The sequence below is a fragment of the Cibotium barometz genome, chromosome 47 (genome assembly GCF_041138505.1).
Source record: "Cibotium barometz isolate CiBa-2024 chromosome 47, ASM4113850v1, whole genome shotgun sequence".
Classification (NCBI taxonomy): domain Eukaryota; kingdom Viridiplantae; phylum Streptophyta; class Polypodiopsida; order Cyatheales; family Cibotiaceae; genus Cibotium; species Cibotium barometz.
The window spans coordinates 28,868,815-28,893,316 of record NC_141092.1 but is presented as its reverse complement, the minus strand read 5'-3'; the positions used below and the strand labels follow the sequence as shown (position 1 = coordinate 28,893,316).

Sequence of the window (24,502 nt, the reverse complement as noted above, 5' to 3'; positions counted from 1 at the left end):
TGAAGTAGGATGTAGTACCACACCCTAACATGGTGCCCTACGCGCGGCGAGAGCACGCAAAGCATCGACGAGATGATGCTGGAGCTTCGGGATCTATTGTCAGAGATGAGTGTGAAAGGGATGACAATAGCCCTGCACCCCACGAAGTTGTGGAAGAGGAAGTGTTTGATGTTATGGTGCGGTATCTTTTTAGGGATGATCCCAAAGGTATGGATAACGATGATATGGAACAAGAGCATCTTTACAAGGCTTCATCGACACCGGTTTTTGAAGGGTGCACATTCTCTATTTTACGTGCTTCACTTGCACTACTCAGTATACAAATAGTTTATGGATGGAGCAATGCAAGTCTTGATGCATTATTGAAGTAAGCATTCTAACTTGCAAATTTGAATTAGTGGTTTAGGGTTTAGGGCTAATTGATGATATTGGATGCAGGCTATTATCAAACATGCTTCCAAAGGGGAATAGACTACCCACCTCAAGAGACATAACGAGGCGCTATGTGACATCTCTTGGAGGATTGGATTATGATCGCATGCGTCAATGATTGCATTCTCTTTCGTGGGACGCATAAGGAGGCTCGACATTGTCCCACTTGTGGTGAAGCAATTGGGAAAATGTTATTGGTAAACGAGACAATGTTAGCATACGGGAGGACTTGCAGGTCGCAGGACCTATGCGTCAAGCTTGGCCACGAGAGGAGGGTGGGCACGTTCATCTTCCACCTGCACCATGGATTATATCAAAGAAAGAGGAGAAGCAGGTAAAGCAGGCCATCACCACTTTGGGTACTCCCACTAGATGCACCATGGATTATATCAAAGAAAGAGGAGAAGCAGGTAAAGCAGGCCATCACCACTTTGGGTACTCCCACTAGATGCATGAGATCATTGAAGGGAGCCTTTACAACCACTAAGAAAAGAGACTTTGAGCAACTATATGGGTTGAAGTCCCACGATTGGCACAAGACGCTCCAAGTAAGTGTTTTCCAAGTCTTGTACATTGAAATTAAATTTTGTAATGCCATAAACCATACATACATGTGCTCTTATGTGCGCAGTTCATACTACCTACTAGCATTGACCATTGTGCAAACAAGAGTTTGAAAAAATGTATTTATAAGATGGGTGAGCTTGTGAGGTATGTAAAACCCATGTCAGATCACCCTTCATTATACCTTGAAAATAAATGTGCATGAGGTATAACGTACTATTCATTTATTTTTCAGATATGTTAGTTCCAAAGCAATTGATCTAGCCACGTTGGATGATGCGCGTGTTATGCAGTGGAGGTGGTTTGTTTGGTAGAGGAGAATTTTCCGTGAACCATTCTCACAAGTCAACTACATCTCATTGTGCATTTAGTGGACGAAATTGCTTTATGTGGCACTGTGCATGCACGTTGGATGTTCTTCCTAGAGCGCTTCATGAAGACCTTAAACTTTGTGAGGCAAAGTGCAAGGTCCGAAGGAAGTGTGGCCGAGGGTTGGTTGATACAAGAGTCTCTTGTATATATTTCAGAATTTCTTGGTCAGGTAGACAGCTCTTTGCCGTGACTATGGAGCAGGGATTTCACTGACGTAAACAAAAACATGTGAACATGTTAATAACATATGTTAAGAACACAAAAAATCTTGTGATCACATGTTATATTCACAAAGCTTTCACAAGGGCCTAAAAAAATTATCTTTGTCGGGCATAAAAAATCTTCTTAGGTGGCCACTGACCTGCTATTATGTGAAGATGGTAACATGAGAACATGTGAATAGCTTATTCCCATGTGTAGCCAAACTTTTAAGGGTTTCCCAAATGGCAAGTGACCTATTATTTTGTGAACGGTAACATGAGAACATGTGAATAACTTGTTCACATGTGTTATTATCACAAAAAATCTTGTGATCACGTGAATATTAAATCCCTGCTATGGAGCAATGAAGAGGACTTGAGGATGACCTCTATTGTGCCTCAAGGAAAAGGACAGAGTAAAGTAATTAACAAAACATTGATTGATGATCTCAATTTCGCTTGCATCCTTAATAGTGATGTGATGAGCAGATGGGTTACAAGATATGAGGATGCAAAGACAAAAAGGCAAGCAGAAAGAGCTCTCTTTCGAAGGCAACATGGCTCTCGTAAGGCGTACCCTAAGCATCTAGCAACACTTCCAAATGATATCCATGTTGATTGGTTGCATGAGGAAATGGAGAGAGCAGAGAGCGGCGAGGGGCTGCATATCATGGCGGAAGAATGGGAGTATGCACGAGGATGCATGTTAAAGGTACATAGAACTAATGTTTTGCATTAGTTGTAAGTGATTTGCTTTTAATATTTATTCACATTGCTTATACAAATATTGCTTCTATTTTGGTCCAGTGCACTATGTTCAATGCTATATGGTGTGAAGGCAAGCATTTTCGAACGCAAAGAATTGATGAAAAGAGGAATACACAAGATTCCGGTGTCATTAGTAGCTTTGAGGGAGCTAATGGAAAAATGGATGATTATTGTGGCACAATCCAAGACATATTTAGGCTTGACTTTCGTCGCTTCTTTGTGTATGTTTTGGATGTCAAATGGCAAATGAACGTGGTGGAAAAAGGGCCTAATGCAACGATAAAACGCCATGCAAGTGGTTATGTAACTATTGACTCTACAAAGTTTTGGCAAACAAAGAAAGATAGGCTCCTATTGCCAAAACAATGTGAGCAGGTATGCATTTTTTTACTAATGTGTTTCATGTACATATATATCTAAGCTCGCGTACCCCTTGACTTTTGATATACTAATTAATTACTGCAGTATGTGTATTTGAGTAGGTTATCTATATGCCAATGGTGCATGACATTAAATGGTGGTACGTCATCCCTATTGCACCACGTTCCAAAGTGATGTATAATACATTCACTGATATGGAGCATATGGAGGATGTAACAAGCCGCAATGAAGATGATGTCGAACATGCCAATGAAGATGTGATCGATGATCATGAAATAACAGATGATCATGATAATGAGGATGAGCGTGCCATTTCTCATGATCATGAGGATGACCCTACCATTGAGGATGATGGTGATGTTGATGAGGATGATCAGGGCATCGATACCATTATCAATGGACAGAATATCGATAGTGGAATAAATTTAATCGTAGCCTTACAAATTGATCAAATGGATATTGATGTGTTGATCGTTTGGCAAGGATGGATCTTATTGAAGATGAGATCGAACCCCAACCAGTCCATCACTGTATCATTCTAAATTGATGACATTCATTTGTATATGTTGTCTTTTAATTATTATCTCATGATTTATTGTTGAATATATTTCATTGTTGTAAATGCATGTAGTGGGATTGTGTAATGATATATACTGTAATGTACTATGAGATGGTTTAAAGAAAATGGTTTTTAATTTTGTAAAGGAATGGAGTTTTTCTTAATAAAGTTCTCACGTGTATAATTGCGTGTATATACATGCGCTGATACACGTGTTTCTGAAACCAGTATACACGCGAATTTAAATGCCAATATACACGCGCTGGTAGACGCATTTTTGAAACCAATATACACGCAAATTTAGATGCCAATATACACGCGCCCGATACTACTCATATACATGCACGACCATATACGTGCCCGTAACGCGTGTATGGCAGTAGTGTCTTGCAGTGTTTGCAATATAAATTAGGGTTTGCTCCTGTGTGTGTGTCTCCTCTCCCTCTACATGTTTTTCATCTATGTGGCACTCACCTTACTCTTCATTTGGGAGCTACTTATACCTCCCACAATAGCCCATCGAGCAGCCAAAGCGTCCGCAGAGTTCCTCTTCTTGTTAACTGTATAGGAACGACGAACATTTTGTAGCACCGCCATGCCAAATCTCCTCTCTCTTTGACCTCCAATGTAAGAAAGCACCCTGCAGTTGGCCATGTTGGGCAGATCGATCAAAGCATCAAGCACGCATGCCTATGATGAAGGCATGAGATCTTTAAAATAGGAATGGAAGATTGCATGGGCATGATGATGCACCTCTAACTTTGATAGTTCTTTCCTATCCACACTATGGGCGCCCAAAGGAGGGGGGTGGGTTCTTGTGAAGAGAAGGGGGCTCAGGAAGGGCGGGTTCATGTGGATTATCTAAACTAAGGGATAGTGGAGGGGAAGAGGAAGCGGAAGAGGAGGAGCAAGGCTTGGATCATCACCCATGGAAGATGTTGCTCGTTGACGTGCTCTCCACTCTCTCTTTCTCTCACATGAGCTACCCTTTTCCTTTCATCATCTTAAAGTTGGTGGACAGGGAGAAGTCTAGTCCTATCATGTTTTCGACTCTCCTACGACCTTGAGAACCCATTCTCAAGGAAGCTAAGAGAGAAAAAATTATGAAGGCTCAATGATGGGGATAGTACTAGAGATAAGTGTGGGATAGTACTAGAGATGTGTGATTATATAGGAAAAATAGGTTATCGACTTCAAATATCATTGGGTTTCCTATCTAAGATTGATTGGATAATGAAGAAAAACATAAAGATAATTAAAGATAAACTATTATCCACTTAAAAATTAATATTATTAATAATTTTTATTAACAAGTCTAAATATTTATCATTACTAGATATATAAATATATCTTTAAATTTATCTTTTGTTTTATAATTATATAAACTGTATTTTCTTTTATAATGTATTTTTTTCAAATTTTATTCAAAGGTTATTCCACACACAAATTATTTTCAAGAAATATTAAATTTTAAAAATTAAAAATTTTAAATCAAATAACATGAACTTTAAAAATAATATTATTTATCTAATTCCAAAATATAATCCTTTAAAATTAGTGATTTTAAATTCTTCTATATTAATAAGTTATATATATTTTATTATTTAAAATTTTAATTTTTTTTTTACTAAAAATATACTAAATTAACGTTTTCAAAAATACATGTTTGAAAAAAATATAAAGGTGGGAAGGAGGTGCCATGTGTCACATGCATACATGATACATGGCATTTTCTTGACATGTGGTACTATTATGGTGGCTGATCGGCATGCCATGTCACCAAGTGCGAGGTGGCATGCAAAGATGGCAAGAAGATGTGGCATTAATGATGACGTGGGGAGTCAACTAGGTTTACCATGTTGACATGGAGGGTGGAGGTGGCAAGGTGAGGTGGCAAGCTGCTTATGTGGATCCTCTCAAAGCTGATGTGGACATATAGTGGCATGCATGTATAAGATTTGTGTCTACCCAAGCCTCACACATGGAATGATATCTAGGCTTTGAAGTTTACCAAGCCTAGATTTATAAACCTAACTTGGATTGGTTTTAGACTTGAAAAGGGGAGAGTGGACACAATATGGAAATTTTCACTTGGGAGGATTGAAAACGGACCTTCCCATACTCAAATTATTAAAAAAAAACTTAATAAATTGATGGCAAGAATTATATTGATCCCTAGTCTTTTTAGATTGAAAGATTAAATATTTGATTTTCTAGAATTAAATTACAGTTGATTTATAGGGCCTCTAACAATGATAACAAATTTTCCAAAGTAAATCTACAAAAATCCAACCGTTAGATTTGTAATTTTGCCTTAGATCCATATTCTACTAATCTTTCCTAGTCTAATCATCACTAGATCCATAAAAATTGAGCATTTTAAATGGTAGATGTGGTGGGAGGATAAAATAGTATGTTTTTTAACAATTCTAATGCCTTTTAAATAATCTAGAAAATAGTAGAACACATCAAAAATTACTTGATAAATCAAGTTAAGCTCTGTGTTATTTGAATTTGTGATATGCAAAGTGGGAACATCATATGAGTAATAATGTAAAAGTTATATGTAATCTACTCACATTCAGTGTACCTATCCAAACCTCCGACATGACCTGTATACAATTTTGGTTCCCAAAGAAAAGGGGATTTGCAATTATTGGATATTCAAAACGATTATAGTTTTAGATGCCTAACTTTGCATATGATGTTTCATTAGAAGACCTTGAAATGAAACTCCTTGGCTAACTAAGAGAGATTGCCCATTCTTCTTGAAAAAATGCTTGTTTTTAAGCTAAAGCCAAGGGCGCCCACTAAATGAAACTAGATAGCCTCATCTTGCAACCACCATGTTATTATTTTCAGCATTGTACTCTTTTTGTGTCACAAATTGCAAGTTTAAATCTATTTATTTTATCTACATACGGTCTTATGAAAGCTATGGGGAAGCACTATCTTGTTTTGAAATGATGCATATATTGTGTACTAACAAGCTACCTTAGCAGCTTGTGAACTGACTTAAAATGATTGCAAGTGATGCATGGATCTCATAGTTTTATTACTTTGTATTTCTGTTTGTAGTTATTGTGAGATTTAGGACAGTACTCTATGTGTACTCTTTGTGTCACACTCTCTTATTGATAAGTCTCTACAACTTTGCAGCTTTTTAATTGTCTAGTTTACTTGTACAATGCTTTTTAATTATAGGACCCCTTAGAGTTCTACAACTTAGATTGTGTATGTGTGAAATCAAGGTATACCCTTTCTAAAGTTTGTATGCCTAATTTCTTAATTGATAGAAAACAAGAATGGCCCATGTAGATTCATAGAAGTTATACCTTTAGTGAATTTTGTGAGAGATCATACATGTGAGTGCAAATATTATAAATCAGTGATCACATCATATAAGAGAGAGAGAGAGAGAGAGAGAGAGAGAGAGAGAGAGATTTGAGTGAATTTTACAAAATTGTGGATCATTTGATCACATCATCAATAAAAATAGTATTATTGTGCAAGCTATATACTGTTCTTAAAGGGAGAAAGTAATAAAGCTATATACTGTTCTTAAAGGGAGAAAGTAATAAAGCTATGTACCTTGCTTATCTTGGAAGTCAAATAAATCTATTTCTTTCCATTGCATTTCTTGTCCATTCAATGTATATGCCAATTTGGATGTAAATCAAAATGACCAGTTCATGTCTACATGCGATTAGTTCATTTCTACATGTGATTAGTTCATGACTAGTTCATGTGTACATGTGAATCAAAATGACTAGTGATATAACTTTCTATTACTTTCTCCCTTTAGTACATCACCATAAGTAAGTGAATTATCCATTATCCCTTCATCGAAATTTTTTAAAGTAATGTTCCTATTTTCATATGGTGAATTGGCATAAACATATGGTAGCTTGAGATAAGCCCACTTCTTTATGGTTTTGACTAAGAGGATACGGCAATTTGATGATAGCTTTTGCTATTGGATGTGAGAGGTTTATAAAAGCTTTTAACATCTGGTTTCCAACCTTAATATGATAGCTTTTGCTCTTGGATGTGAGAGGACTTTATGGAGGCACAACTATACATGAGTACACATATGGAACATTATAAGAAGGGGTCATCAACATGAAGACTTCCTCGAAGCCTCTAGCTCAAAATGTGATCTCTCTCTCTCTCTCTCTCTCTCTCTCTCTTACGACTTAAGAAACGATATGCATTTAGCAAACAAGAATGAAAACAAAGAAATCATTAATGAAGCACAAGTTTTAACTTTTACATAAGGCCGGCTTTCATATATTCAAACAAAGAGTTTCTAGTTATGGCGCATCCCGAGGCATTGACTCGCTCTCGGATGTCTCTCGCAGGACCCCTTGGGTGAACCTCTACATTAAAGTCGATGCAAATATTGTGTAGAATGCAAGCAGCTCCAATCACTCGTGGCAAGAAGTCAATGTCAGGCTGCTTGATGGTTTGATGGAGGTAACCCCACAAATTCTTAAGCCGGCCAAACGATCGCTCCACCACAATCCTTGTAGACGACAACCTAAAGTTGAACTCCTCCTCATCTGCTGTACGTGGGGTCGTGAAAGGAATCACCAACAAAGGGAGGTTCATGTATCCACCATAACCAATGGTATACTCCCAAATGCGATGCTGACCATCAACATACTCCTGTCCATCAAGCACTGTGCCGGTTTGTGCCCTCATATGAAAGGAAGAGTTGCGCAAAATTCTAATATCATTGCGGCATGCCCATCATGATGTCCCTACACTTCATGTCACAATCCACGATGCCTTGAAGACAAATTGAGTAGTTATAATACCTGTCAAAGAAGGGTGTATGCGACTCTCCTTCGGGAAGATGCATGTCAATGTGGGTCACGTCAATGGCTCCACAACAATTAGGAAATCCTTGCTTGCTCTTGAAAGCAGCTTTAATTGCCGCCATCTCCTCCTCATCTGTAGGCCAATACAAGAAGGTGTGCCAATCTTTAAGAATCACGACAATAAACTCGCGAAAAACCCTACCTAATGTGGACTTCCCCACACCGTACATCGCTGCAACATTATGACTAGGGCCACCAATACCGAGGCGATGAAGGGACATGGCTACCTTCTTCTCCACTGAGAGCGAGCGAGTAGGCACGGCAGAAAGAATATGAGGTGGAATGTCCTTTTGAGATAAGTCGTTGCGAACCAGATTGCAAACGAAGTCGAAGCAGTCTCGTGGCCGGCGTAAGCGCTCCTCGAATCGGACATCGTCACCATGACAGAATTGGAAAAAAGTGTTCTAAAACTCCTTGCTTCGTGGCTTCACGTACCATACCCCCAAGGCCGACGGCTTTATGTTTTGGTGTCGCTTAAACTCTGCGGCAACCAGCAGCAAGTGCGTAATGGCACCAAAAATCCCGTCGACTTGCTGCTCATCAAGATCGTACTCGTCTTCAAGGAGATCATGGGAGAAATTGTATTCCGCTTCAATGGCAAGCATCATGGCCATCCACTGTTGTAAAGCAAACGCAGCTGCCATGCAAGCGCTTGCTACGGCATTGATAAGAGCGATGTATGAGTGCTTTCCCAGGAGTAAAAACAAGAATTTTTGTATGTTCAAAAGAGTTATTCTCATCAATTCTGATTTTATGCATAAGTAGATGTATAAAGAATTTATTTTTATTCCAAAAGAGTTATTCTAATAGCGATCAAAGAAGTTGACGTAATCATCATCAATGAGATGTCAATGCTAACAAAAATGACATTTGACATGGTTATCTGTCAAATTATTAACATAATAGACGGTACACTTTTGAGCTTTTTTAAGGACAACTTGCTTCTCCTCTTCAGGGATTTGGCATAGCTCCGACCAGTATGCAAGCATTAAATTGACCTATGCACGGTATGCCTGATTACCCAGTCAGCCCACATTGCACATACAACAGTGCACAACATGACGTTCTTTGTGCGCCATGCTAGGGATATCCCCTTGCTTGAATTCCTACAAGCAATACGCCATAGGCAACCAATAGAGTTGGAAATTTTTCCTATTTTCAAATACATCATATGGAGGATAAATGTGTCTTAAGATATCATTAGTACAATTAATTGTTTTACAAATGTCACTTTGTGTAACTAGTTTCTAACAACTCATTTACTGGCATTTACACTCCCTTATTGCTACCTCATGCATGGCCTCTTCTTAGGGTCATGAACCTCCACTGCCAAGGAAGGAGCCAGTGAACCATGTCATAACTCCTCCGTTGGAGCAGAACATGGAGCATGAGAAAAAGAGGTAATGAGGGCTTCAATTGACAAGAATAATTTCCTGGAGAAGGAGCTTGAGTAGACCATATTTGACATTGATAAAGGTGAGTCCTTCCCCAAAAGATCATTTGTGGAAACCATCGCCAGGTAACTTTAAAGTTGACGAGTCTTTGGGTGATAAGGTGTATTGAGCTCTAAAGCTTAGATTGCCCAAAGAAATTGAAGGGAGAAATTCTGTTACTGTAACAACCCCCTCTACCCTTATTAAGAAGCAACTTTTACATCTTGCATTTTCACCATTAGTCTTTGATATTATGGGGAAAATTCCATCAAGAAGTGGACGGCTAACTTGGATTGGTAGCTTCCCAGTCTTAGGCTTTGGAGGTTCAATTGAGTATGTGCACTATATTTCAAAAGGCTTAAACATTGTAAGTTTAAGAGAGTACCCTAGGACCTTGGCAAATATCCTCTGGTTTTCCATAAAGCATCAATCTGTGTTACCCTAGGACCATGTTTGACTCAGCATCAACATTCGACTCTGTTTGGGTAGATTTTGTAAATCTGCTAGATTGGATTTGGGGAAACATCAAGCAATTGGCCACTTAACCTTGCACCCCTTTGTTTGTCCCCACAAAGAAAGGGCTAGTCAGAGCCTCAAACAAGGTCTACATCCGGTTTGCATGTGCTGGGATCTGAAACAAAAATTTCCTAAGAAGATTGTAATTAATGTGGGATCAGGACTTAGAATAGTTCCTCTAAGTTTTGAAACCATCTTTTGAGCATGCTTAAGATGCAATGGCTTTGGTCATTATGCTAAAGACTGCCCCTCCATTTGTAAAGAGGCCAAATATCAAAAGAAGTACACTTCTCCACCCCTTCCCCCCCAAGGAGACCCTCCAAACGGGCAGACATAGATTGAGCAAAAAAGTGCAACCAAATAGACAAGCCTACCTCCAAACCCCAAATTTACAGAGTCCCTCTAAGAATAACACTAAGGAGCCTAAGCAACCTTTTCCCTTTAAAGGCTCTAATTTAGAAAAAAGCCCCCTCGAAACCCCCAATCAACGTATTCATCAAATGGTAATTTTATCTAATAGTCACCCCTTCTTTGTGAATAAAAATTGATCATCTTAAAGAGGTTTAAATCTCTAGAGCAAGAGTGAGACTAGCTTCTAAATCTGTTCCCCATGACAAACTCAAGCCTTGAATCATAATACCAACATTTTTAATGTTTTTATCCTCCCAAAAATCATAAATTTCTAATTTTTTAATAGTCAAATGAAATTAAATTGAAAGAAAATAGAGGAGACACAACTCGCTAGGGGCTCGCTAGTGAGCGAAAGAGTCCCAAATCATTTAATATGACACGGATATAGGAGGCCTTTTCTTTATTTGGGGAATGGCCAAAAGGAATTGACCCCCCAACTACTAAAAATTTATGAGGGTGGAGTCAAGACTGAGCCCCGATTAGTAAGGCTTCATCTTTGGTGAACCCTACAGGCTCGATGATGTCTCAATCCTTTTACTAATTCTAATTACAACTAATTTTGGCCACATGCTTCTTCTAAAGCAATATGGATCTATTTTCAAAAGTGATCCACAGATTAGCCCAAATGTTTGGAAAGGGAGTTTTCAATTCGAAGAGTTTCCTTGATGACTATGCACCCACCATGAGAGCGTGGTTTGGGCTAAGCACTAAGGTAGTCATCCACAAGACTAAGGAAACTAGGATTCACCCATAAGACCACACAATCTGTCACTTCATCAAGAAGAGCAGGGACTAGATACTAGGGTATCCCCATCGGTCCATAGTTTAGGAAGAGGTAGGTAGTTTAGGAAGAGCAGGGACTAGATACTAGGGTACTAGTGTCGGTTTAGGAAGAGGTAGGTTTGACTTAGTCCAAGTACTTGATCAACTTTTAAAAAAAAACAGGGATTTTGTATTAGAAAAAGAAAAGGGACTGACGATTACATAGCAGATACGGGCTGTGCCCTTTCAAAAAGAACCATATTGATCTAGGGGTTACATGATTACAAGGGCATGCACACATGGGTATACAGAACAGTTGCAAGCTCTCGGGGGCCTGTTGGGGTGTACAGCGTGTCCAAGTACTTGATCAACTTTGTTAATAACCGGTTCAACTTTAGGGAAGAAAAAAAAAAGAAAAAAGAAACGATTCATCGTAAATCAGGTCGACTGTTTAAATTAAAATTCGCAAGTTGATTATCACAGTTCACTACGTTACAAAGCCATACATAGTGATTTAATTTTCTATATAGTAAAGTTAAAGGAGAACGCCTACCTAGGAAAAAATTAGTTTTTCGTCGTAGAGGTAGTCTATAGCATCATCCATGTACATCCATTTTCTAGATAGGAAAGGTAGTTTCTATATAGTAATAACATTAAAAAAATAAATTTTAAGAGGGTCGACCTTTACCAAATCTAAAGCGAAATAAAATTTTCATAATCTAAAGAGGGAGAGTGGTATGGAGAGAAAAGTCTCTTTATCTTGATATTTAAGATCTCTTTTAAATAAATCAAGAGAGCGATGAAGATGATAATGAATTTTACTTGAAAATGACATCACCTCAACTCTTGATCATCATAAGTCCTCCCATCATCTAATCACAAAAAACTAAAATCCCTTCTCTTGAATTGTTTTTTTTTTCCTAAGGGAAAAATACGAAACCAAACACTAAGGCCTTTGCCTCATAGGCCAAAAAAATAATCACAAAGTTAATTAACTCTCTCTCTCTCTCTCTCTCTCTCTCTCTAACATCTCATCTCATGCTTTCAAATCTTTTCTTTGCATGCATGTGATAGATAACATAAAAAAGCTTTGAAATTAGCAAGCCAATAAGAAAAAGTCCCACTTTTATTCCACTTGCAAACAAGGCTCACATTAATAATTATCATCAGGCCCCCTAGTGCTCTCTCTCTCTCTCTCTCTCTCTCTCTCTCTCTCTCTTATGCATACAAAAACTCCTAGAGTGATAGGGACTTCCGTATTCTATCATATTCAAGAGATTAAGAAATAATGCTAAAAAGTTCTTTCCTTTTCCCAAAGCTAATATGGGTTTCCTAAGAGAAAAGAAAACTACCCCAATGTTATGCCCTTGCCTTTGGTAGACAAAAAACCGAAATCTTTATATATAAACCATAAATGTGTCTAGATACAAGCCATGTTAGATCTAGAAAAAAGAAATGAATAAGGTGATAAGTTTTTTTCAAAGAACGTGACCAATTTTCTATATAGAGGAAATTTTCTAATAAAGAAAGAGGTCAAAAGTTACTTGTGAGTGAGATAGAGCCCTTGTCAGTGAGACACGGCCCTCAAAATTGGTGCCCTGTATATTTGGGTTTCATTAAAAAAATTTTGAGATTTTAGTTGAGGTACAACTACCCCTAAGGACATAGATAAATCTAAAAATTTACATTTTCATTTTGGCTGATACTGGGCAAGGCACCCATCGTGAGAACATACTCCAAGGCTATCTTTCATTGGGTAAATTATGAACAAAATATGTGTCAATGAATTTTCAAAATATGTTTTCAATCATGGGGAAAAGCTCTTAGCTTCAAAAAACTAGTGTGTGTATGAGAACTACCTCATGTGTGACCAAGTTCTTGAATTTAGAGGATTTGAACCTTTACTTTTAGCCTATTTTTTCTAAGGTCAACAAAAATAAATGAATGATCCTATGCATGATGCTGAAGCTGGCATGCACAACTTTGATTATGCTAAGGGCCTGGTCGCCTCACAAACTTTTTCCACCTCTTCACAAACTTTTTCCACCTCTTCACCTGCTAGTGTCAATCACTCTTGAGGCTGGCCCTAGTGATGAGGTTATGTGAGTGATGTCACTACAGTAGAAAAGTAAAATCAAAACAATGATTACACTTCAATAAATGTGTTTAGAGGAGTAGCGGCCCTATTATTTGGACTCCCTCCAGATTCTCTTGCAATCCTGGAGCTATAAACAGCTATTAAAACATCTAATCAAATGTTAAATCAGTTGTCAAATAAGGGTCAAATCGTTTGACTCATGTAGAGGCTATTGAGAGGGGACCAAAAGTTTAAGCTAGAAAGCTGTTTACCAACTTTGACGCGATTAGGTCCTAAGCTATCACCCTGGTTAATAGTCTACATTGTAGTCTTTTCAAGGTTATTCAAGGTTCTCCTTTTTTGTTGTAATTTTGAGTGTGCTAGAACTTGCCAGGGTACCCGAGTCCACCATTTTTCATCTGTACATTGTCTATGGTCTACTGTGCTATTTTTGATGCAAGCTTCATGGTGGCCGCCAATGCTTCCTCTTCAACCTCACTAGTATTGGACCTGCACGATGATGCGACAACCAGGTAGAGTTCCATAAAAAATAGGCTCGGTTTCTCCAAGATTTAGGTCATGTTTGAAGTAAACACAATACATTATTTCAATTGACTTCATATATACATATCTCAAAATAACATCCATGCCTCGTAGATTTATAGCGAAAACAAAAATATCATAGTAATGTAGCATACGAAGATGCAAAAAAGGACCAATATTACATATTCTCAAAATGCACCACAAAATACGTATTCTCAGTCAGTTATGTCAGAATCAACAAATTGAATTCTTCTCTTGTGAGAAGGATCATTCATTTTCTCCTCACACAATATGCTCTCTATTGTAAAGCGGTGATCTATCCCACACATGCTCTACTATCAATGAATGTAAAGGACCTGCACATAACGGCACATCGATAAATAAAATCTCAAAAAAATCTTATAATAGAAAAACATAATCAAAATTACCTCGTACAATAGAACATCGAGTGGATGGTACATGAGGAACTCTAGTATAAAACCCATAACAAATACCAATGGTCATGATGGATGTAAGAAACAACCAATCATCGGGTACTGAATACCCCTCAAATGATGCAAAGCATCTGTCCATCTCTCTCCAAAACAAATAGACACCCCACTCCTCATCAGGAACACCGATCCCGTACATCTCGATGCCTTCGTCTCGATAACTCTTACCATAAACGTATCAATGTCATGCAATATCCTAAAATCAAAGCATAACAAATAGGTTATACAATTATTTATATATAGGTTCAAAAAATATTTATACAATGCCTAACAATTACACTTATACTTACCCATCCCTATAAGCATCAATCATAATCCCTGCTACGTGACCCGTAGTAATAGGGACTGACCATAGCGGTGGCTCTCTACAGATATAAATCAGTATAGAATGTCATGTTCCATACTTTGTAATCAAGAAAAGTTATGCAAATATAAAGAATAACTCACCTACTATCCTCGACAAAGGCATGTGCAATGTAAAGGTAATCTTAGACATGTCTGTCAAAACATAAACAACAAAAATATATACTTTTACCATGGATAAATATGTATAAAAAAAGAAATCACAACAAAATTAATCAAATCCCTGAACTTAAATAAGAAACCTGACTTGTCACTCTGAAGTCATCAAGATCTCCTTATAAACAATATTGTTTGTTGTAGGTGTACAACTTCAAAGATCATCAAATGAAGACTCCACATTAGTGTTATCCTCAAGTAACACCTTCACAGCATGAGGAGACCGTGCTCGTGACAACGCGACATACAATTGCCCATGAGTAAACACTGGAGTCACCAAATACAACCCCAAGACATTTAGGGTTTGGCCTTGCGATTTGTTTATTGACATACCAAATGCCAGCCGCACGGGAAACTGTCTCCGTGGTGAATGGTAGTTGGGCCTCGATTCGTGGAGGATATACTCTTTCACCAACTTTAGTACCAGTGATGATTTCAGTCTTCAAGACTTTAGAGTGAAAGGCCTTACATGTCATCCATGTACCATTACAGAGTCCACATCTTGGATCTAAGTTACGAAGCAAAATAACATGAGCTTCTAACTTTAAAACCAAGCACTGAGGTGGATATCTGCCCTGAAGGTCGATTGCGTTCAAAAATTTTGTGGAATATAGGAATGAATTTTCATCGTTTTCAAGAATTGAATCTGCACTGAAATATCGCTTAGGCTCACCAGGCATTGTATCCAAAGCTGTCTTATTCACAATATCCACTTGACTATTAATCAGAGCAAGAATAGCACGCTCACTAAAGTATGAAGCATATGTCGTAGTGATAGCCAATTCTCAGAGTATACCCAATGTACCAAGTCTTTAAGAGTTGATCTTTGCAAGACCATTACTTGGTAGTGTCACCATTGTATTATCATCACTACAATCCACTCCATTCCCAATATTCATGACCCACTGTTCAAACTCATTGCATCCATTAGTATTGCTTGATTGAATACACATATTAACTTTAGAACTTTGATAGAATTCTATATAACGACACAACGTTGCATTAACAATATCCTCACATCTTCCCTTCATAATAATAGGCAAGATTTGTCTAAAATCTCCCCCCATTAATACAATCTTTCCACCAAATGGCTTATCTGAGAATAATACATCTTGTAAGCTCCTATTCAATGCTTCAAAATCATAACGATGAATCATTGGAGCCTCATCCCAAATAATGAGCTTACAAACTCTCAAAACCTCTACAAGTTGTCCATGTACAGGGATTTTGCAAGTTGAAGAATTGTTTAGCTCTCCAGAGGTATCTTGAATCTAGAATGTGCAGTACGTCCATTCGCCAAGAGTAGAGAAGCAATATCTGACAATGCAGTGGCCAAAGCAGCATGCCCTTGTCCACGTACTCATGCAAGCAAGCAATTATACAATAGGTCTTGCCTGATCCCCCTGGACCATCTAGGAAAAAAATGTCACCTACATCTATCACAATTGCATGCATTACAGCATTGAAAGCAACTCGCTGGCTTTCTGTTAATGTTGACTCCATAGCACTTGAAAGGTTAGATTGTTCGATAGTATCAAAAGATCTCTCTTCCAAAAGTAATCTATTTTCACCAATCAATTTTGTTTAGTTCAGGCATTCCTTCAAAATCTACCAATGTCCATCTCTGAGCACAAAGAATTTCTTCTAAAATGCAATAGTGCATGAGTTTTAGCTAATTGTTCAGCTAATTGTTCAATACCAGTGAGCTAACCCCTGCTTCTTGATAACTGGTACAGAAAATCTTCTATCATTTCTTCTCAAAATCTCTCCTAGAATATTCCTAGACAGGAAGGCTCACAAAATAGCAATATAGTACCAAAAAGACATATCAACTACAAGGCATTTTGCATGGATGATGCCTCCTCCATACATGCAAGGCATTTTGCATGGATGATGCTTCCTCCATAAATGCAACCCATTCAAAATCATCTTCCAGTATCCCTCTGACAATGCAAGCTGCCTTGAAAGAAGGATAGATGTGACCATTGAGCGAATGAAAATCTTCAAATGACTTAGATCCTTTACATATTGTAAGAAGTAGGTGAACATAGTATGCCTCACCTACCAAAGGAGCTACAAAGTACATGCGCCCTATAGTGTTTCCAATCTTTCTTTTGGTCCATTTCTTCAACCTGGAGTTCCAAACCCATTGTTGAGGGAAATCACTATACAATGTATTGTTTGCTTCAGGATGTTGTTAATTACAGGTAAACCATTCAGTCATAGTAGTCTTGCCTACATTTTCACTCTGAAAAACATCTGCAATATTATCATCATCTCTGAAGATAACATTATGACCACCATCTAAGTGTACCTGCAACCGTTGCACATCAGGCTTCTCATTGTGTAAATCATACTCAAAGAGTCTCCAACATGCCTCTTATGTAGAGACGTAACGTGCATCCAAGTACCTTTGAATCTCATCAACTACGCAAGCAGCATTAACATCCCCACCTTGTATAGTGCTAAATCTTATTGTTGCTCTGTCATGCCCCTTGTATATATACTTGTAAAGATATTTCTCTGCTGCTATTGTTGAGCATATTTCCACATTTACATGAGCATTATATGTGGCTGAAAGATAAGGGTTATATGGCACAACCCATCTATTATCAACATTACACTTTTTCAATGCCACATATCTTCCATCATTTCGACGCATATACATGGGGTAACCACTCTCATCCACAGTAGTCTCTTGTGCAAAAGCTCGTCGATAGTTCCTTGTGTATTTCCCTTTATCTATACAAATTGCACTTGGATTGAATGGCCCAGAGGGTCCATGGATATTGCAATGCAACATGACATCATGTAGAGTAGGAAACATTTGCTTGTCAGGCAATTTAGCACATACTATTATGTCATAGTCTTAGACAGTCTTAGGTTTATGGGCACTATCCAAGATCAATAACGTGTGAATGAGGCAATCCTCTTTTTTGGAACTCAATGACACGATATTTTTCATCATATCTGAATGTTTTTGGTGAAATACTCTAGTAGTCAAATCAGGCTGGTCACATGCACTTTACCTCGGGAGTAAAGCATCTAATATCTCTAGCCACTTTGGGTTAGAGGTGAAAGTAATGAATAAATCCGGCTTGCCCTTTGCCCTTTGAACGAACATTTGCCATGGCATCCTGATAAATTTGTTACATTTGTTGTGGCCCACCTGTAAAACTGGAAGGTAACACTATTCTTCTTCCCATTGTCCTTCCTACAATACCACTTCCACTCCCTTCTACATGAAGCATGTCTACTAAACCACTATAAACCTCTGATCGCAAAATTTTTTGATTATGGTGTAGCCAAGATAATCGTGACTCTTCAACACTACAATAGGCATCAGCCATAACATGTTGCAACAACCTTCCACCACGTAGCAAGCATGCATTTGTATCTGGGCGAATTGGTAATCGATAAGCATAGTCACACAATGACCATTTCTCAATGCATTCAACATAAGGGATTCTCAAGTGCCATCCGTCCTCCCCTCTTGGAAATAACATGACGTACAAAAGAGGCATATAGCACCTATGCAAATTAGCACCTATGCAAATTAGAGATGTGTTTACATGTGCCTTCTCGAGTATGCAATAAAATATCATGATCTAGAAATAGAACCTCTTATAATGCAGCCAGAAGAGTAAATGAGGGTAATGCAATTATTATCCACTTGGGTTCAAGTCTCCCCAGCGATTGGGTAGAAATAACCCTCTAAGTCGATGTTAAGTGGTCTCATCTCAAGTGGGTGTGTGTGTAAAGAGGACAATTCTCACTACCTTTCTATCACCCAAGCGTGGTAGAAATGGCTAGTGGAATTGCCCTTGGGATGACATTTACCCACCTTGCTTCAAGTCTCCCAATCGATTGGGTAGAAATAACCCTCTAAGTCGATGTTAAGCGGTCTTGTCTCAAGTGGGTGTCTGTGTAAAGAGGACAAATCTCACTACCTTTCTATCACCCAAGCGTGGTAGAAATGGCTACTGGAATTGCCCTTGGGATGACATTTACCCACACCTCGGTTCAAGTCTCCCCATTGATTGGGTCGAAATAACCCTCTAAGTTGATGTTAAGCGGTCTCGTCTCTCTCTCTCTCTCTCTCTCTCTCTCTCTCTCTATATATATATATATATATATATATATATACATGTATATACATGTCTATACATGTGTATATGTACATGTATATACATGTATATACATGTGTATATATATATACATATATATATATATATATACACACATATATATATATATACATGAATATATATATATATATACACACATATGTATATATATATATGCATATATACATATATATATATACACATATATATATATATATACATATATACATATATATACATATATACATACATATACATATATATACATATATATATATATATACATACATACATACATACATACATACATACATATTCATATACATATTCATATACATATACATATACATATATACATGTATATACATATATATATTGTTGAAATTACAGTAATGTGATGAGTTATGGTGGATCAAATGCTAGAATCAATATCATTAACAAAGAGATTAGATGATAATTAAGATGTGATTAGTGAGTGATTAACTGATAGCTTAGTGTAGGCATGGAAAATAAAAAACTAGCAAGTTCTCATTAGGCCAATGCCTCAATTTATAGAGTTTACATCCAAGCATCTAATCCCATTGATTTCTCCTTGATTCACTCCACCTCTTTTGCTTGATTCTCTCCGCCTCTCCCAGAATATCTCCACACCTCCTAAATCTCCTCATGCTACCCTTTATTCTCTCCCAGTAGATTCTTCTCACCTTTTTATAGGTTCTCTCACATTTACAGATTCTCTTTTATAGCCTCTAGCCAAGGGCTTGTTCCCGCACACACCCTATTCACTTGTATATTTCAACACCTCCCCTCAAGTGAATACTCCTAGCACACCTGGACCCTATACCAAGTTTCCCTCTTACTTGATAGTTCGCGACCAGTGCCTCAAGTCCCTAAACTCATAGTCCTTGACACACACACACACACTCTCTCTCTGGACTGTGATCTGTGACATAATGGTTTCATTAAAGGATTGTTTTAAAGATAACTAATTGCTAAGAAAAAAGGCAATTTCATATTGGGTGTGTACATGGTGTGACTAGTTTTATGTTTGCATGAACATCTGGCTAGGGGACCTGGGAACTCTTTTCCCTGGTACCCGGGACAAAACCTAACCAAATTCCTAATTGGATCCCATCACTACAGTGGTTGGGCAATTGGCTAACCCATGGGCTGGACTGATGGATCCGTAAAACGAGACTCAATTTCTGTTTAGTTCGATAGATGAAGTAAATTCGAGACAAAAATTGTTCTATGGAAAAGAATCAACGGCTCTGCCTCTCAATGAGGAAAAAAGCATTGGTCTCTATGATCCAAGTATAATCTTTTTCCCTGATCTGACTACGGGACTTACAGGTTCGATGAGATGAGATCAGTTAGTTAAGGCTTTTGACTACGTTAGGCAAAAGTTATCCTGGTGGAATCGCCCGTGATTTCCGGGCAAAGGAAGTTTTTCCGGGTTCGGTTTTGGAAAAACTAATGGATTAGTCTCTTGTCCGGATATCCGTGGGCGAGGCCCCGAGTGTGGGACCCTACCCCGCGCAAGAAATGCTACTTCCCCCTAAATTTGTTGGGCGGTGGGGATAGGGATCTCACAAAAGCTATTGGCTGTATGTGGGTGTATAAGGTGAAACATAACAGTGATGGTAGAATAAGCACGTATAAGGCTAGATTGGTAGCCAAAGGATATGCATACACACATGGGAATGATTATGAGGAGACATTTGTCCTAGTTGCAAAGATGGCAACTCTGAGAGTTGTGATTGCGGTGGCTATAGCTAAAGGCTAGTTTTTACATAATATGGATGTAAAAAAATGCATTCTTACATGATGACTTGCAAGAAGAGGTGTATATGGATCAACCAACAGGTTTTGAGGATACATGTCACCCAGAGTATGTATGTAAGCTTCGTAAGGCCTTGTATGGGCTAAAGCAAACTCCACAAACATTGCATGACAAGATTACTGATTATCTTGTCACTATTGGTTTTCATATGGCAGATGTAAATCACTCTTTGTATGTGCGCAAGAGTGATAAGGGTATTGTGATTATCACCATTTATGTAGATGATCTTATTATTGGAGAGGTGATAACTTGGAAGAGATTGAGCATGTGAAAAGTCTTCTCAAAAGGAAGTTTGAGATAAAGGATTTGGGAGATCTGCATTACTTTTTGGGAATTGAGGTCATTCACACACCTGAGGGTATTTGGCTTTATCAAAGAGATATTACATATTGGACATGTCCAAGTATAGGATGGCTGATTGTACGTCAATCTTGGTGCCATTAGATCAAAATGGCAAGCTCAGTGTGGATGCAGGTTATGTGTTGGAGGATCCCACTATGTACAGGAAGATTGTGGGGAGTTTGATCTATGTCATGATCAACAGGCCAGATTTGAGCTGCACTGTTACCTTAGAGAGGCAATTTATGCATGTTTTGCACAAACCACATCTTGACAGTGTGTGATGCATACTATGGTATTTGAGGGCCATTGTTGATTATGCATTGTTTTATGCAGCAGGTGTACCATTGGAGCTATTTGGGTACACAGATGCAGATTGGGCAGATAGGAGATCTACTAGTGGATTTATGTTTTCATTGGGGAGTGGGGTTGTTGCAAGATCAGGGTATCCAGTTTTGTCCAGTTTATGCAGAACTGGGACATAGCTTGGAGAGCAAATTTTGGGGGGCAAGGTACTTAAAATTAGATCAAGCAAATAATAAAAAATACACTTGTCCTTAAATTAACCTAATATAACTTAAATTAATATAAATTAGTCTAATTAATCAAAATTAATCAAAAAAATATGATAAAATAATAAACAAATGATCTTTCCATACTTAGAGTGATCCAATTTATTTTTCCATAGATGCACCATTACAAGTACACTAGTCCCTATAGGTTTTAGATGATTCACATCAAAAATGTAATTTTACTAATTAGATTATTAATATTTGCAGGCCTTCTGATAGTCTGGAAGAATTTTGAAAAAGAGATCATTAAAAATCCAACCATTGGATTTGCAATTTTTACTAACCACCACATTCTACTAATGTCTTAGTATCTACCCACTCTTTTGATCTACAAGATTGAGGATTTTAAGTGGTAGCTATTGTGGGTACAAAAACAGACGTATATTATAACACTTTAGAGACCTTGAAATATTTAAAGAAAATAGACAAATATCTTAAAATTTTCTTGAAAAATCAAGTTAAGCTCCATATTATGTGAAGATCTAAGGTACAAAGTGGGAATCTCATATGAGTTTATATGTAAAAGATATTAGCATTTTATGGAATCAGTTCAAATTTGGGACAGGGTGTATACATTGACCTTGTACCTAAGAAAATGAGGACTTTTGACCATCTAATGCTTAATCAAATTATGCAACTATATTTCCAACTTTGAATATGATGTTCCAACAAAAGAACTTGAAACGAAATTCCTTCATTTACTAGGAGAGATTAGCCAAATGCCTGTTTTTTTACTGTTTACAGGGTGCCTGAGTGGACAAAACTGGGCACCCTGATCTTGCAACCACCCAGTGTTGCTATGACATGAAGCAACAAGAAGCAACCCACAGTTGCCTTGTCGAGCACAGAGGAAGAGTATAGAGGAGCTGCGGGTGGCAGCGTGTGAGGTAGCTTGGTTACGCAAGCTACTTGTTGATTTGGGGTTATATGTGGAGAGAAAGGTTGTCATATATTGTAACAATCTTAGCAGTATATAGTTGGCCAGGAACCCAATTTTCCATACGCGGACAAAACACATTGAGGTACATTACCACTTCATTAGGGAGAGAGTCTTGGCAAGCGACATCGACTTGGCCTAGGTTAGCACACAAGATAAGGTTGCTAACATCTTCACAAAGGCCTTTGGAGCTGAGAAGCTCTATAGATTTCGAGATATGCTTGGAGTTCATGAGCTGGAGTTGAGCTTGAGGGGAAGTGTTGATATGGCAAGCTCAACATGAGCTGACACTCACGAGGCACATGCATGACCATTCAACATTTATATCGCTGAGCTTGTTTGGTAGCTGGTTCTGACATATCTTTGCCAGAGATTCTAGAGCTGGAGTACATCGATTAGTCGACTTCTTTTCACTCCTCTTAGCAGGTTCACATTATGGACTGCTTGTATATACTCTATTATGTGTGTTAGTCACTTTATCTTCTTTGTACACCTCTTTTGTTGTGTGAAGAAGAAGAAGAATTTTCAGCCTCTCACCTTGTGTGTTCTCTTATAGGGTTTGTGTATGTGTGTGTGTGTGTTTTCTTGCAAGATCTCAAGCTCTCTCCTCCCCTACATCTTATTCGGAATCATCGGTTAGAAACTTTGGTGGATAAATGAAGCCCATTTGATAGATCGATCAGAGATCGATGGTTGGGTCAATAAATAACAAATACTTTGTTGGGTTGTCTTGATTAAGAATTCAGATCCCATTAAATACTGTTTCCAAAGTCTTAAAGCATGAACAACCGCCACAGCTAATTCTTTGTCATATATACTATAATTTCTTTCTACTCGTTTAAGCGTACGGCTTTCAGAGGCAATGGGATGTCCATCTTGCATAAGAGCAGCACCAAAGCCTTGCCCACTTGCATCAGTAAACTACAAAAAAGAATGGTCGTTAAAAATCTGGTAGTGTAAGAAGTGGTGCATGGGTCAATGTTTTCTTAAGTTCAGCAAAGGAATGATCCTTTCTACTAGTCCAATCAAAATGTCTAGCTTTCTTAAGAAGTTTAGTCAAAGGATGTGCGATGTATAAAAAAATTCTAATGAACTTTCTATAATAGCTACATAGTCCAAGAAAATATCAGAGTTCGTGAATATCATGTGGTGTAGGCCAGTTAGCAATGCTTTTGATATTTTGGGGTCTACTCGAATACCATCAGCAGAAACAATGTGTCCTAGATGTTCAATTTCTTTTTGAAAGAATTTGCTCTTTTCAGAATTGACATAGACATGATTCTCTTGAAGAAGTGAAAACACTTTTTCTCAATGATGTTTGTGCTCTTGACAATTCTTACTGAAAACTAAGATATCATACACTACAACAAAGTTTTGATATTTCAAGAATATTATATTCATCATTATGTTGAAAGTAGCTGGAGCATTAGTCAAACCGAATGGTATAAATAAAAACTCATAATGACCAGTTTCGGTTAGTCTTGCTAAAGACTTGGGCTCCCTTAAGCTTATCTAGCAAGTCATCCACTTGAGGTATCAGATATCGATTCTTGATAGTAATCTTGTTTAGTACATGATAATCGATACACAATTGACTTTTTTTTGTTGGGACAGTCTTACGCGAGGTTTTCTTCCTTGTGACATTTATAACATCTGAAGATTCGATTCTTTGGTTGACCATTTGAGGATGTATTGTTATTGTCCTTTTGAGCATCTCCTTCAGTCACATCTTCTCCCTTTTGCATCCTGGATTTATTAAAAGTACTAGAAGGG

The 24,502-nt window shown here is 37.9% G+C and overlaps 1 protein-coding gene across 1 annotated transcript; it reads right to left on the bottom strand.

The window, feature by feature from the left end:
• Positions 1-7,545: 7,545 nt before the first annotated feature.
• Positions 7,546-8,803, bottom strand: LOC147611559 (protein ANTAGONIST OF LIKE HETEROCHROMATIN PROTEIN 1-like). The gene is made up of 3 exons (XM_086784920.1): positions 8,600-8,803; positions 8,097-8,518; positions 7,546-8,005 (listed from the first exon to the last, which is right to left on the bottom strand). Exons 1-3 carry the CDS (start codon positions 8,801-8,803, stop codon positions 7,546-7,548), a joined length of 1,086 nt encoding a protein of 361 aa, XP_086641046.1.
• Positions 8,804-24,502: the final 15,699 nt, after the last annotated feature.

Bases quoted from the DNA above. Each gene is read 5' to 3' on its own strand.
- LOC147611559 (XM_086784920.1), bottom strand. From the start codon at position 8,803: ATGGCAGCTGCGTTTGCTTTACAACAGTGGATGGCCATGATGCTTGCC. The intron at 8,519-8,599 runs GTATGGTACGTG...GTCCGATTCGAG, and splicing joins TAAAGCCGTCGGCCTTGGGG to GAGCGCTTACGCCGGCCACG. The intron at 8,006-8,096 runs GTATTATAACTA...CAATGATATTAG, and splicing joins CATACACCCTTCTTTGACAG to AATTTTGCGCAACTCTTCCT.